Here is a 15707-nt window from a genome sequence, read left to right as displayed (position 1 = left end):
TCAAATTGAAAAGTCACGTTTCTGCGAACAGCCTCATCGTCAAGGAGAAGCAACAAGAGTGATGGAAGGCTGGGACCACCTTGGTGGCCGTCCTCTCCTGCAGCTCTGGAGGAAAGAGGACCAAAGCGGGAGGGGGCGCTTAAGAATAAAAACATCCTCCCAGTCAAGGAAAAGGCTGGTTGATCCTCAGCCATGGGATCAAGTCAGAGCCAGCACTAGTGTCAAATCCTTCTCTGAGGCCATGACAGGTCACAACAGGAAACACGCTGCCAAACGCCAACCAGCCAGTAACAGCAAAGCTAGCCAGTCCGGAGACTTGTCCTCAGGAAAGGCAAGGAAGGGGTCAGGACAGGCCCCAAACTTACCAGCGGGAGACTCAAACTTCAGCAAAATGCTGTTGTATCCCAGTGTGATCAAGACGGATTCCTTCCCCACGCGGCAACATTCAGTGTCTCTGTTGAGTAAGCATTTGAAGACACACACGCCATCGGCTATAGAGGATGGAAATAAAAGGGGGGGGATTAGGAAAATCCATTTTTGAGCATTGTAAAAAGGGTCAGCAATGCCATCCCTACATTTCTCTCCTTTTTTCAAGGCTCCCCACTTCTTTTGTAATAGAATCCCTCATGAGACTTCAGGCAGTAGGAGGATCCGAGATCAAACAGGAATTAACTGTGGCCCCCTAGCAGTTCTTCGCATGTGGGTCAGGACAGAGTCAAAACTAACTCTCAGTGGCTTCTGTTTTTATGTCCAGGGCCCCACTCCCTTTAAAACTCCTATTCCCCAGTGGGTTTTGTGTCTCTTGAAGGCATCCCGGGAGAGCCCAAGTAATGTCCCTCTGGTGATTCCTGAGCACTTAGTATATGCCAGAGAGCTCACACGGTCTTCCTTGTAAGAGCTGTCGCCAGTGTTCCTGGGTAGAGGCAAGGCAGAGAGCTCAGGTCCAAATGTGCACAGCTAGTAAGGGCAGAACCAGGATTAAAGCCTAAGATTGAATTTGACTCTGAAGCCCATTGATGCTCTTACCACACTGGGCCAAGGCAAGTGCAATAAAGAGGGTGCTTGGGTTCTGCAAGCAGGGCCCGCGGTGAGTGGCTAGGCTCTCACCAGGTTCATGCATGGGTAATTGGGAAGTAACTCGATATTCTTCCTTTACAAGTTAAGCAGGCCTTGAGCACTGGGGCGGCTGTAGAGTGGTGGCAAAAGTAATAAACTTGGGGTTTGGTTTTTATCTCTGATATTTACTAACCTAGGGACTTCAATCACTGAATCACACTTAGTCACATTATTTCACTGTGTAAAATAAAAGTATTGATATTTATTTTCCAAGCTTTTTGTGATGACGGAATAATAAACGTGAAAATAATTTTTAAAATCCTGATGATATGGTTGGGACTCTGGGATATATGGGGCTACGCTCGTTTCTCTCATTCTAGACCAGATCTTACTTTCCATCCTTTATGCCTTCCCTCTTCCCTGACAAAACCAAATGCAGGAAGTGTTTTACCTTTAAAACATTGTTATACATTGGGGCGCCTGGGAGGCTCAGTGGGTTAAAGCCTCTGCCTTCGGCTCAGGTCATGATCCCGGAGTTGTGGGATCGAGCCCCACATCAGGCTCTTTGCTCGGCAGGGAGCCTGCTTCCCTCTCTCTCTCTCTGCCTGCCTCTCTGCCTACTTGTGATCTCTCTCTGTCAAATAAATAAGATCTTTAAAAAACAGTTATATATAAAATTCTTTTACACACGTATGTGGCCCATTCATATACACACATTCAAAACACACACACACACACACACACACACACACACACAGTAAAGATGACCAAATATTTTCAAATATTTTCATCCATTATTTCAAATGAATGAATACTTCCTGATGGAAGCTTTCACAAATAGTTTTCATAGAACATCTTGGATGGTTAAAGAGTGCAGATGTTTTGAAAACATTTTCTTGGCGTAAAGCATGATTACAGGTTTAATTATTACAGCCCAGTCCGTGTCTCAAAGGCATCAATGTCTCCTTACAGAGAGGCAGCTGTGAAGAGATGCAGAAGAAGGGAGCTTGGGCTCTTCTAGACAATGTGTTTTCTTTAAATCACAAGAAATGGGTTCTCCCTCCCCCAACCAAGAAATCGGGATTTTCTGCACCGACCAATTGTTTTCTCATGGTGTTGGAGTCGGATGAAGGGCGGATGCTAATCTTCTACAGTACCTTGCGGTCTGTGAACTCTGTGCGGGCAGGAGTGATCTTATTTTCTTTTTTCAAATCATTATCTTTTCTTCTCTGAACCAAAACCCAGCACAATACCCCGTACTTAATAAATATTTTTTGGATCAGTGAAAGCGCTTCTCCATATATTGACTGTATGCCATCCCAGCAGCGATAGAAAGCCTCAAAATTTATCTGGTTCGGTTCTCCTAATCCAGATAAGGTCAGAATTTCTTTTATTTTGCTGTTATTTGTTTGTTCTTTCTGTTGTGATTTGGTTAGGGTATAAAATGAGGTGCTGTTTTATCCTACTTTCAGACATAGTAAAATGCCTGCCCATATAGCCTCCTTCCGACATCCTCTCCTATCTTCTGTTGAAATATGGGTGGAACAGGGCTTTTTAAGCATGCCATAAAAATCCAGTAAGTGCTGGTAACTACTTAATTTTTTAAAACCTACATTTGGCAATAAATAAATAAATAAATACTTTAAACAAAATCAAAAAGCAGTAAGCTGTGAAAATATTTTCAGCACACCCAATGAAGATTGAATTTCCCCAAGAAACAGTTTACTCTAAAAAATAAGAAGAAGCAAGCATTCTTATTGAAAAGTTAGTAGAGGAATCGGTAGGTAATTGATAACTAGAAAAATGCCAATAGCAAAAAGAATGTAAACAATGAATTATAATAATATTCAAAGAAATGTGTACTAAAATATTGAGGTCTGAATTTTTACCTCTCACTGTCAATATTTTAAAAAATATATACTAACAATATCAAATACTGGAAAGGGTATGAGACAACAGTGCATAGCAATTACTGGGAAGATAAATTTGTAGGAGGTAGTCTGCCCATGGGGTTCAAAAGGTAAAGTCTATGTAATCTTTGCTAGACATTCTGCTCATAATCATTTCCTCCAGGATATACTTTATCGCGTGTGAGTGAGTGTATAGTTAAGGACGTTCATCTCAGAGTTGTTCACTATCGTGAGAAGATGCAAGGAAGAGGAGTCTACCACCGTGTACATGATCGGATGAGCGGAACAGGAGACCCCGTCTACCACCGTGTACATGATCGGAGGAGTGGAACAGGAGACCCCCGTCTACCACCGTGTACATGATCGGAGGAGTGGAACAGGAGACCCCCGTCTACCACCGTGTACATGATCGGAGGAGTGGAACATGAGACCCCGTCTACCACCGTGTACATGATCGGTTGAGTGGAACATGAGACCCCCGTGTTCAGGTTGCAAAACAGCATGTGTAATGTTATTGTAGCAATTTAATGTGTTTATCTTCAGAGAGAGCTGTTGAAAAAGAGACACACCAAGATGTCATCAGTGGTTTTCTCTGCACAGAGAGATTTGGGATCATTTTTATTTTTCCCTTTTTGTTTTTTTTTTTTTAAAGATTTTATTTATTTATTTGACAGAGAGAGAGAGATCACAAAGAGGCAGAGAGACAGACAGAGAGAGAGATGAGGAGAAGCAGGCTCCCTGCTGAGCAGAGAGCCCGATGCGGGACTCGATCCCAGGCCCCTGGGATCATGACCTGAGCCGAAGGCAGAGGCTTAACCCACTGAGCCACCCAGGCGCCCCTATTTTTCCCTTTATATGGTCCTGCCTTGTTTGAGCTTTCTATGAGACTATTTATTTTTAACAATCAGAAAATATAAGCAATCCAATAAAAGATATGCTACCATCACTAGTGTATTTTACCACAACTTCACTCGTCATGGGTATTACCATTCTTCTAATTCTCTTATGTATTAGATATTAACTGGTAGTTTACTAATTCAAAAATATTAATTTCGGAGTAAATGTAGCCAATTGATCTATGAATAAATGCACCTGACACAAGTGTTATCTCAATTCTCATTTTCAAGATCATTCATAGAAATGAAGATTTCGTCATGTTTCCTGTTTGTGGATCTTCTAATTGGTGCTGATTTCCTTTCCTACCCTTAGACCATGTTAGTACATAAAACAAACATTCTAGTTGACTTCCGTTAACTAACATGAGCAGTATTAAGTGCAGCTATCTTACGGTAACGTCTTTCACCAACTGAGAAATGTGTCTTTCTAAATTTAAAGGACCTGTGTCAGAAAAATTAAGGAATACAATAAAGAGTTGTTGGGAACACATATAAATCCAAGACTGTGAAATACGATCACACTCATGACAAGTACGGGTGACGTGGAGAGCTAAGGTTCACATCTTTCTCCCAACCAAGTTATTATTACCATTTATGAGAAGTACATCTGCAGAACATTCTGACTCCTTACAAACATCTCCTTTCATCTTTTCAGTGGTACAGAAGGCTGGGTGTTTCTGCATACTTACTGTCATTCTGCTTTTGAACAATTGCTTTGCTTACTTCATCAAAGGGCAAGGCCTGATCTGCCAGTAGTAGTGAAGTCACAAGCACTGTTAGGCCCATGTGCACAAAATTGAGGCAGCTTTAGAAAAGCAAAGAGCCTTGCTGTTCTCTTCCTGGGAAAATGCCACTTGCTCTCCCAGAAGCTTCTCAAAAGAACATCATGATGGTGGTGGTCCAGATGCCTGTTCTATCTTCTACTACTCTCATCTGAGAGGATTCCCAGAGACACACAAAGAAATCCATGTTCCAATCCATTTTACAGGTAAACATGGAAAATGCCACAGAGTAAGATCAAGAGAATTGCTCTTGGCTCCATTAAACAATATTTCTCTTTTGCTCCACACTGGCACCTTCCTCTCTAAGTCCTTGCAAATGCAAAAGACCTCCCCCCATATGAAAGTTACAATGCTGGCTGACCCAGAACTTTACATGTCAGCTATGGTCTAGAACTGAGGTTCTAAAATACACACACACACACACACACACACACACACACACACACGTATATATATACGTATGTATATATATACATACATATATATGTGTGTGTATATATATCTATCTATTTTCTTTTTCCTGGAAAGAGGAGTACTTATGGCATTTGTGACAGTTAATAATATGACATTGGTGCCAATTTTTTGCTAAGTGACCCTTTTAGTATTTTCCTGTCTAGAAATATGAAGTTAGGCTGCCTAAGGAATGCATTTTCTAGAAATAGAGTGCTACCTGATTGTAGAGCAGCACCTCTATAGATGGAATAAAGTATATAGGTAAATGTGCAGTTATTATTTCTAGCAACTTTAACCACAGGAAAGGAGTGTAAAGGAAAAAGGACAGGATTACAGAACCCCCAATATCTAATATTAAAATTGGCATCAGTGCTGATGGTATTAACCACATGGTTTCCTATGAGACATGACAAAAGAGCAATAAAGGATACATCACAGCTTCTCCCTCTCCTTTAGAGAATTTTGTGTTTGAAAGATTCGATCCTAGGCTCTCGCTCACTGAGTAAACACTGAAAATGGATTGATTCGAGTTGAAGGGGGCCAAGTGTGAACATCAGAAAAGAAATGAAGAGAACAGGAAGGTACATGGGATATGCAAGACAGGGCTTTGGAGGAGGTTTCAGAGTTGAGAATCGGGTAGCATCCATGGGTGAGATAGAAACAAAGAAATGGAAGCCTGGCCGTTAAGACATCAGCGTCAGAGTCCATAGTCTCCCATGGTTCATCTCCCCCTCCAATTTCTGACTCTGAAAAACAACTCTAAGGGTTTTGAAGGGGCGGGGGGTGGGTGGTTGGGGGAGCCTGGTGGTGGGTATTATGGAGGGCACGGATTGCATGGAGCACTGGGTGTGGTGCATACACAATGAATTTTGTTACACTGAAATTAAATTTTTAAAAAATGGATTTAAAAGGAAAAAAAAAAAAAAAAGACATGAGTGTCAGGAGCCCGAAACTATCATCACCCAGTGTGACTGCTGAAATGGTTGTTGTTGGTCCGGTTTGGGTTGGGTTTTGGGGGTTTTGTAGAGTGTTTTGGAAAATGCTAACTCCTTCCTCTACATGTTGTATTCTAGTTATACTAGATCTGCAGCCTGGCATTAGACAACCAGCACACAGTACCATGTCTCCCTTCAGCCACCTTCCAGCTACCACCATCCCGTGCTCCCCGCCCGTTCCAAGTACATGCCTCTCTAAGTGTGGTTGTCCACAGTCACTGTCTAGTAGAATCTTAAAATATACATATATATATATATATATATATATATATGATGTATTATTTGATTCGTCGGTCTTACACAATTCACAGCACTCACCATAGCACATACCCTCCTCGCTAGTAGAATCTCTAGGGCTCAGGGAAACAAGTTCTTCAGGAGATTGCTTAAGAAGGGTCATGGGAACAACATTCCCTGAACTCTCACACACCAATCGTTTTCTTTGTCTTTTACATTTTTGAAGGTCAGGCTTTTCTGGATATAGAATCCCCGGTTCACATTTTCTTTCTCGGTGGATCTCTGGTATGTTTATCCATTTTCTTCTAGGGAATCACGTTACCATCAAAAAGACTGATGGTAATTGACTTTTCTGGCACTTGTGGGTAAAATGCTAATATTGCCCAGATGTCCAAAGGGCCGTCTCTTTCTTTAAAGGTCAGTAATTTTTGCCAGAATGTGCCTTCTGCTAGCCATTCTACGTCCATATTTTCAGGTATAAAGTTATTCTTTCAATAGGTATTTTCCATTTTTTTTATGTTGGCAAAATTTTCTCAATTATAATTTTTGTATTTGTTTTACATCTTTGCTCTCTTACCTTCTTCCCAGACTCTCGTGTATGTATGTGTTGGATCATCTGTGCTGAGCATTGATATTTATAACTTTCTTTTGACTCCCTTTTACTTCTTTTTACATTTAAATATTTTTCCATCTTTTCTCCCTTATTTGAAATATTTCTTGTTGCTTCTAATTTAATCTTTACTTCTAAAATTATTTTACTTTTAATTATTTATTTTATTCCTAAGTATATTCTTGAATTCTATCATTTTATGAGTTTGCTAATTCTTCTTTATGTTATTCTCGCATGTCCTGTGTAAATTTTCTTAATTTCTCTGATTTTTTAAAAAAATTTTACCTTTCAGACACATTTTAGAGCACTTACTTTCCTAGCATGCTTTCACTATTGGTGGGGATGTTATTTTGTCCCTTCCTGCCTTTTTTCTCTGTTTGGCATTTGACTTCAATACTTTTCTGTTGTTTATTTCTATGTGAATATCATTGTTTTTTATAGATTTTATCTACTCATTTGACAGACAGAGATCACAAGTAGGCAGAGAGGCAAGCAGAGAGAGAGGAAGGGAAACAGGCTCCCTGCCGAGCAGAGGGCCCGATGTGGGGCTCGATCCCAGGACCCTGGGATCATGACCTGAGCTGAAGGCAGAGGCTTTAACCCACTGAGCCACCCAGGCACCCCTATGTGAATATCATTTAACTAAACTTTTATAAAGATGGTAATTGCACATACAGTTTTATAAGACACTATCAAATTGTTTTCCAGAGTGACTGTGCCATTTCAAATCCCCATTAGCAATGGACGAATGATCCAGTTTCTCCACATCCTTGACAACATTTGGTGCTGTCACTATTTTTTGCTTACACATTTCTATCGTTGTATAGTGTTATCTCATTGTGGGTTTAATTTGCACTTCCCTGATGACTAATGATGCTGAATATTTTTCATGTGCTTATTTACCATCTGTATGTCTGCTTCTGTTCATGTGTTTTACCCACTATTTCCTTTAACTGTGGGGCTTCCAGAGTTTCTCTTTTGTTCTAGATATGGGTCCTTTGTTATATATATATGTGGTTTGCAAGTGTTTTCTCCCATCCTGTAGTTTGACTTTTCATCCTCTTAACAGGATCGTCTATAAAAAGTTTTGAATTTTGATGAGACCCAATTTATCAAGTATTTCCTTTTATGGATCATCTTTCTGGGTCAAGTCTAAGAACACATTCACTGACTGCCTTGACCTTGCTCATTCTATGGTTTCATTACATTTTTTTTTTTTTAAAGAGACTGAGAGAGAGAGAACATGTGTGAGCAGGGTGGAGCCCGACATGGGGCTTAACCACAGGATTGAGTCTCTCCACTGTAATCTCTCTTCCAACTACAAATGAGTTCACATCATTCCAAGCTTCCAGATTAAAATTAATGAGGCACATGTGCAGTCACTGCAAAGCTCTGCTCAAACTTTCACAAGCCCCCCACCCCCACCCTTCTACCCCACACACTGAATATAAAAGCACAGACCACTTCCGAAACTATAAACCCCTCAAGCCCCTTTTCTGCTTCTCCCCAAACAACCCCTAACCCCTACACGTATGCTATATAGCCAAACTAACAACCAGCTGATCTCCAAAAAGGGTTCATTATCATGGAGGCAGTAAGGATGTAAAGTTCAAGAGTGTGACTTCTGAAGGGATATGGTTCCCCTCCTGCTACTGAAAATATCACCCAATTTATAAAGTCCATTTCATAGGCCACCACCTCCATGGTACCTTCCATGACTGACCCCAACTGGCATATGTATCTCCCTTACCTCACTGCCCCAAGAGCTCTTCATACCTCCCTTATGGCCCTCAGCTTCTTCTCTAATTTGCACCTGCATCTTACAAATTTTGTAAGATGTCACACCATTCGTGAGCAGGAATTGGGATCTCTCCATCTCTGATTCCCCTGAAGGACCTGGTACACAGCAAGGACCACAATTGCGAACATGACTGGAACCGCCACTGGCATCACTCAAGTTCAGATTCATTCACTCCGTTCAAGCTCATGGACAATCTGCCATATCCATTGTTAAAAACAAAGTAAAAAGACAAACTTAGCTCATCTTTCTAATCTTTGTAGCCTCTGAATCAGCTTTAAAATATTTTTTTCACCATTTCCTCTTTGCTTCTGTATCCTTTTTTCTACACATGACCACAGCAGAGAGAACAAATAAACACTGAAACTAACTCCATAATGAAATATTAAACACCTCTGTGACCAATATTTTCAAATCAGGAGGAAGTAAGTTCTCATTCTGTCTTTAATGAAATAGTATGCCACTTCCCTAACAGCTTCCCTAGGAGGCTACTGCTCCCTCAAATTTATTTACAACGCTTGTCTGAGTGATCCTTCAGCTCCCCTGCCATTTCTCAAGGTGGGAAAGTGACTGGGAGTCAGGGACCCCTAGATTCTAGGGAAATAGCAGCAGATCTTGTTCTTTTTTTAACCTCAACTCTTTCCCACCACATACAGGTTTCCTCCTTCCAGCCAGCACACCACTCAGCATATAGAATTGATCCATACGTATCACATTAAAACAAGTAAGTCAATGCAGCCACAGAAGTAACTTTCTAAACAACATGAAAAAAACAAAGAAGATGAAACATCAGAACATTACAGATACCAAAGTGTCAATTGAACTTTGTCAGAACCTGGCTTTTTAAAAAAAATTTTTCTAGTTGTCTTTTTTCCAGCTCTGGCAAATGGTTGGGATCTTTTGGTTTATGAAATGTTTTTTTGGTTACAATATGAGATTAAGAAAAAAGCTGACTTCCTCGTTTCTCCATAAAAATGCAAAATCCTCCTACTCTTCCTAGAGAAGTTGCTTCTCTTAGAGTTAAATTTAATTTCACTGTGAATGTCTCTTTAGGGTAACTAAATACCATGGAGTCTACATTCTGTCTAGGCAGCATTTTCTCAGATCACTAGCTTTCTCCTTGTGGTTTCTAAAGACTATAAACTGTCTTCTCGTTGTCATTCAATTGGGGATAATTGCTCCAATGTGGATTTACCAGCTATGACAACAAAAAAGTGGGAGCTTCCCAAGAAAGGGTATAAAATAACAACTTCGCTGTCAAGAGCTGTTCTCGGGATTCATGTTTGTTTTCACCGTACGGCAGATGTTGTGGAACCAGATGTGTGCAAGCCTTGGTTCGGGGCCTCGTTCAAACACGCGGCTAACATTTACGAGCATCTGCTAGAAGCCCGTCACTGTCGACTGGCACTACGGGAAGATGCAGAGAAAGATAAATAAACTGTAGCCCCAGCCTTGAGAGAGCTCACGGTGCAAGAAGAGGTCTGCTCAAAGGCTACAGAACCCCAGGAAAACAAGAAACGACTTTTGCCCGCGAGTTTTTTTTACAGGAGACATTATTCTGGACCTGAGCCTCAGAAGAAAGAGTGAGATTTGCCAAGGAGAAAGGGATAAAGGAGGGAAAGGCCATCCCAGTGAGCGGGGAAGAGCCGCGGTCAAGGCTGGTGAAGGAACACGCCACGCCTACACAGGCCGCCCGGGAAATGAGAAGTGCTCTTGCAGGGCTTGCAGGTGGACTAGTAAGTTAATACCTCAGTCTGCACTGGAACAGCGGGACGGGGACCTTCTTGGGTTTGCAACTCCTGCAATTAACGTCGCCATTTTGGTTGACAACAGTTGCTCAGAGGAAACACAAGGACCAATGGGGCGGCTGGCCAGCCTTTGCAGGGTACCTGCATATCCTTTCTCTCATCTCTTCCTCCCTGCTGGTCCTACCACAGGGCTCCTTATGCCTGTTCTCTAAACAGCAATACTGAGGCTGAGAGTTCCCGGGCTATTTACCTAAGCTCCCCTCGGTCTGGACTGCTACTCACGGTTCCACATCATGCAGATCCCTGTGACAAGTTAAAAAAAAAAAAAAAAAAAAAGAGGGGAAAGACAGATAAAGGCATTTCAAAATTTCTCAATACATGCGTTCTGAGATCCTGTTTTCAAAGCAATGAGGTGTAAATATTCCCGGCTTTAACTACTAAATCTTAGCTACTCTTAAAAGCCTACTTCAAACTCCAGCGGCCATACATTAATTGACCACATATGCATGCATTTATTTCTGGGATCTTAATTCTGTTCCATTGCCTGAGGCTTCTGCTTTTAGGCCAGTACCATACTATTTTGACTACTGCAGTTTTGTAGCACAGCTCGAAAGTAGGAAGCAAGATGCCTCTGGCTTTGTTCTTTTTGTCAGGACTGGTTTGGCTATTTGAGGTCTTCTGTGATGGCATGTAAGTTTTAGAATTGTTTTTTTCTACGGCACCTGTGTGGCTCAGTTGGTTAAGCATCTGACTCTTGATTTCTGCTCAGGTCATGATCTTGGGTTCATGAGATCAAGCCCTGTGTCAGCTTCGTGCTGGGAGTGGATCCTGCTTAGGATTCTTTCTGTCCCTCCCTGCTCCCCCCACATGTGGACATGCATGTGCTCCCCCTCTCAAAAAAAAAAAAAGGAATTGCTATTTCTACTCCTATAATGATGCCCTTAGAATCTTGATAGGGATTATACTCAACCTATAGATGGCTTTGGGAAACATGGACATATGAACAATATTAATTCTTCCAATCCATGAACGCCGAATATCTATTTATTTCTGTCTTATTCACTTTCTTTCATCAGTGTTTTGTAGTTTTCATGGTGGAGATCTTTCCCCTTCTTGGTTAAATTTATTCCTAAGTATTTTATTGTTTCTGATGTTATTATAAACAGGATCATTTTATTTCTTTTTCAGATAATTTGTTGTCAATATAATAAGTGTCTTTAAAATAATGAAAGAGGTACATGAGTGAACTGGAAAAGAGCCAAAGAGAAATTTTAGAAGTTAAATAAAAAAAAACTAAAACAAAAGATGAGTTTAAAAACAGATTAGATACAGCTAAAGAAAGAACTGAACAGAAAACACATGTTGGGCGACCTTCTAGATTGCCTCAGAGAAAAACAAAAAGACAGAAAGCATGAAATCAGTTAAGAAACTGAGGCCATAACAGGGAGATCTAATCTATACTTAATAGGAATTCTAGGAGAAGGGAATAGAAGGACTAGGGGAGGAATAATACTTGGGAATATAATGGATGACAATGTGCTGAAACTTGTGAAAATCTGCATCACCATATACAAGAAGCAAGAGTTACCATCAGGGTAAAGGGAAATAAATTCCGTATGTAGAGACACTGGTAAAGCGTCAGTATACCAAACAAGGAGAAAAATCATGAAAAAAGCCAGAGAGTAAAAAAAACAAATCGACTTATAGAAATAAAAATTATCCTGACAATTGCTAAAAGGAAAGAAGTTCCTTTTGTGTTCCTATCACAAACAGTTTTCAGAATCAGAAATCAAAACATATATTTTTTTAATTTTCTAATTTTTTAATAAACATATAATGTATTATTAGCCCCAGGGGTACAGGGCTGTGAATCGCCAAGTTTACACACTTCACAGCACTCACCATAGCACACACCCTCCCCCCAAATGTCCATAACCCCGCCCCTTCTCCCTCTCCCTCTCCCCCCAGCAACCCTTAGTTTGTTTTGTGAGATTGAGAGTCTCTTAGAGTTTGTCTCCGTCCTGATCCCACCTTGTTTCATTTATTCCTTTCCTACACCTAGACACCCCACGTTGCCTCTCAACTTCCTCATATCAGGGAGATCATATGATAATTGTCTCTCTGATTGATTTATTTCACTCAGCATAATACCCTCTAGTTCCATCCACATTGTTGCAAATGGCAAGATTTCATTTCTTTTGATGGCTGCATAGTATTCCATTGTATGTATATACCACATCTTCTTGATCCATTCATCTGTTGATGGACATCTAGGTTCTTTCCATAGTTTGGCTATTGTGGATACCATATTTTTTTTTTAAGGTGACACTCTGGCTCAAAACTAAGTTTAGGTTTTAAACCATGCTCTTTTTTTATAAAATTATTGACCTGAAGGGCACTTGAGATCATTCCATCCAACTCACTCACTCAATAGTGAGGGCATGCAGCCCAGGTTGTAAGTTCTCCAAGACCTCACCGTCAGTTCACAGCAAGTCTGATACTAGAACTTCATCTTCCTTTAACCTCCCTGCAAGTGGAAATCTGCAAAGTCGGGATTATCTTTAGTCCATTACATTTGCCTTACAACACCGATTCCAAAAACCTTAAATTATCAGCCAATTCATACACAGGCACATTCATGCCCACACACCCTCTTGCACATACTAATCATAATACCATAGATTAGAAAACATACCAAAACTGGTCATGGCTTCTCAAACTCTTGGCAAATCAGAAGCAGCTCTTATGATGGAGTTCAGATAGGAGGCTGCAGATACACTCCGTGGTGACTGGTCTTTGCTACCCAGTGCACGACTCTGCACCAGACTCCCCTACACGCACACAAATGGCATTCCCATTTCTCAGCATTACTGAAGTTCTACTGGCTATTTCTGCCTGGAGAACTCTGAGAACACGCTATCACCTTCCTTATTATCTTCAGGTGGTAAGTAAATTATTTGAGGGTCCAGATTCTGGACGTGTGGAAGACTCACACATTGAAACAGATGTATACTTGGAAAAATGAAGCCCAAAGCATCTCTTTACCAAGTAAACAAAGAATCTCTTTCTGTTAGTTAAGCCTAGAATTGGAGAACCAAAAAGAACTCAAGTTCCTGTATATTGCTGCCACTCCAAGGGGGCGCAGGGATGGACCAGCAGCCTTTGCGTTACCTGAAGTCTGTCAGAAGCAGAGACTCTCAGGCCTACACCCTGATTCTAGACCAGACTGTGTATCTTACCAAGACCCCAGGATGACTCATGGCCAAGGAAGTCTGAGGGACTGATCTAACCACCCAAAAATGAGAATTCCCCACCCTACTTTTATGTCACACCACATATTTCTTTATCTTATTCCTTCCTTTCATTAATTCCTTTATAGAACACATGACTATATTCTCAGCAGCTTCGTTAATTAAAAAATAAAATTTCTAGATGTGAGTAGTAGACCTCAAAACACCATTAAAATGATTAGGCATTGGACTACATCTGTTTCCCATGCAAAAGGAATTTCTAACGCCCCTAAAATAAGCTTAATTCAATGACTGCTTGATCTACCCTGGAGAAAGATATGATTTAATGTTTTTGCTCCTTTGTGTACATAAAGGTAAAACAAAGAACTGATCTAATAAAGTATTCAGTGAATTCAGCTCTATGTTCCACTGGTTTTCATAAAAATCAATGATTTAGGAAGGATTTCCCATTTTCCTTAATGCTATTGATTTTCTTCTAAGTGCAAAAGCAGTTAATATCTTATTTTCCTAAGTGGTATAATAAGCCAACAAGAATTTTAAAATGTAGAGTATTTTCTATATTCTTTTACAAGTAGGGAGCAACTAGGAAATGAAAGCAGGTGATCTTGCTTTAGAATTTTCCAAGAAATGCTAGGTTTGAAGGAAGGATGACAAGATGGGGAATAGAACCCTCACAGGCAGTCAAATGATAATTTTGCTTCCACCTTCACTTTATAAAGAAATCAAGAATTCCTTTAGGAGACTGGATCTGATGTAGCACTTGCATTTTTACTGCAGTCACAGAAAGATTCTTCAATGTCTAGATCAGCATGTTTTGTAGAACACAATGCAAGTCTTAAAATAATTTGAATTACTTTGTAACTTAAGAAAACACAAGTAAGTGGGGACAAAATGGTTTGTTCAATGATTGTTTTGAGACAACTGGATAAACATTTATGGGATAAAAATAGTTATATATTTACCTCTTATTCTTAATTATAATTATATAATTACTATTACATAAATCATTAGATAATTAAAAATATAATTAAAATAATTATAATTAAATATATAAAAACATCTATATAAATATAATAAAATATAATTTAAATAATTATACAAATTATCAGATTAAATATTTTTTTTAAAAAGGAAGCACAAAGAAAATATAGGTAAACTGCTCTATAACCTTGGGCTGTAGAATATTTGGATACATTTTTCAGGTCTTATATCAATGACAGGAGCCATGAAAATAAAACCAAATACATGTGACAATCTATTTTTTGAAGCCATGCAAATTTAAGACAAATTACAAACTGGAAATATGCTATAATATTTAATAAAAGGGTAATATATTTAAAGATCCACAAAGAGATAACTAACATTTCTACCAAATTTGTGAAGATATTTTTCTGTCTTCAGTGAATGTGGGTTTACATAGAGAGAGGATATCCTTATATGATGACAGTGTAAAAGAATATTTTAGAAGGGCAATTTGGTAATGTATATCAAAAGTTTTTTAAATACTCATGCCCTCTGAACCAGTAATTTCAGTTTGATGAGTTTACACTTAGAATATAATAAAGATAGTGTGAAAGATTTAATTACAATTCTCGCCATTGTAGTGCTGCTTGTATTTTTGAAAAACTGGAAAAACTTAAATGTCAAGTAATGGGGGAGTAATTAAGTAGATCACAGCAATCTATATGGGAACACCATGAAATTGCCGAAACTATTAATGTGGATGGTTGTTCCTTATGTATTTTAAATGAAATTTTTAAATGAAATGTTTTGCATAACTCTGATTTTATAAAGAAAAAAATTATACACCTAGAAATATCTGTAAGCATAGGCATTGAATCTTTAATAGTGTTTTTTTTATTTGATAGGTAGAATTGTGGTTTATCTTCTTACTTGTCTCCATTGTTTCAATTTTTCAGTAATAAATATGTATAGCTTTTTAATAAGAAAACAAGTTATTTTTACAAAAAA

At 39.4% G+C, this 15707-nt stretch overlaps 1 protein-coding gene across 3 annotated transcripts in view; it reads right to left on the bottom strand.

The window, feature by feature from the left end:
• Positions 1-15707, bottom strand: part of LOC101677624 (histone-arginine methyltransferase CARM1-like) — a 255756-nt gene that overhangs the window by 173852 nt on the left and 66197 nt on the right. For all 3 annotated transcript variants that reach the window (XM_045065033.1, XM_045065032.1, XM_045065034.1), the window contains exon 2: positions 366-491. In XM_045065033.1, the coding sequence (XP_044920968.1) occupies positions 366-491 (126 nt within the window). The remainder of the gene's footprint in view (positions 1-365; positions 492-15707) is intronic.

Source organism: Mustela putorius, unplaced genomic scaffold (genome assembly GCF_011764305.1).
Source record: "Mustela putorius furo isolate JIRA1106 unplaced genomic scaffold, ASM1176430v1.1 tig00003854_pilon_pilon_pilon, whole genome shotgun sequence".
Taxonomy (NCBI): domain Eukaryota; kingdom Metazoa; phylum Chordata; class Mammalia; order Carnivora; family Mustelidae; genus Mustela; species Mustela putorius.
This window is presented reverse-complemented; position numbering and strand designations above follow the sequence as displayed.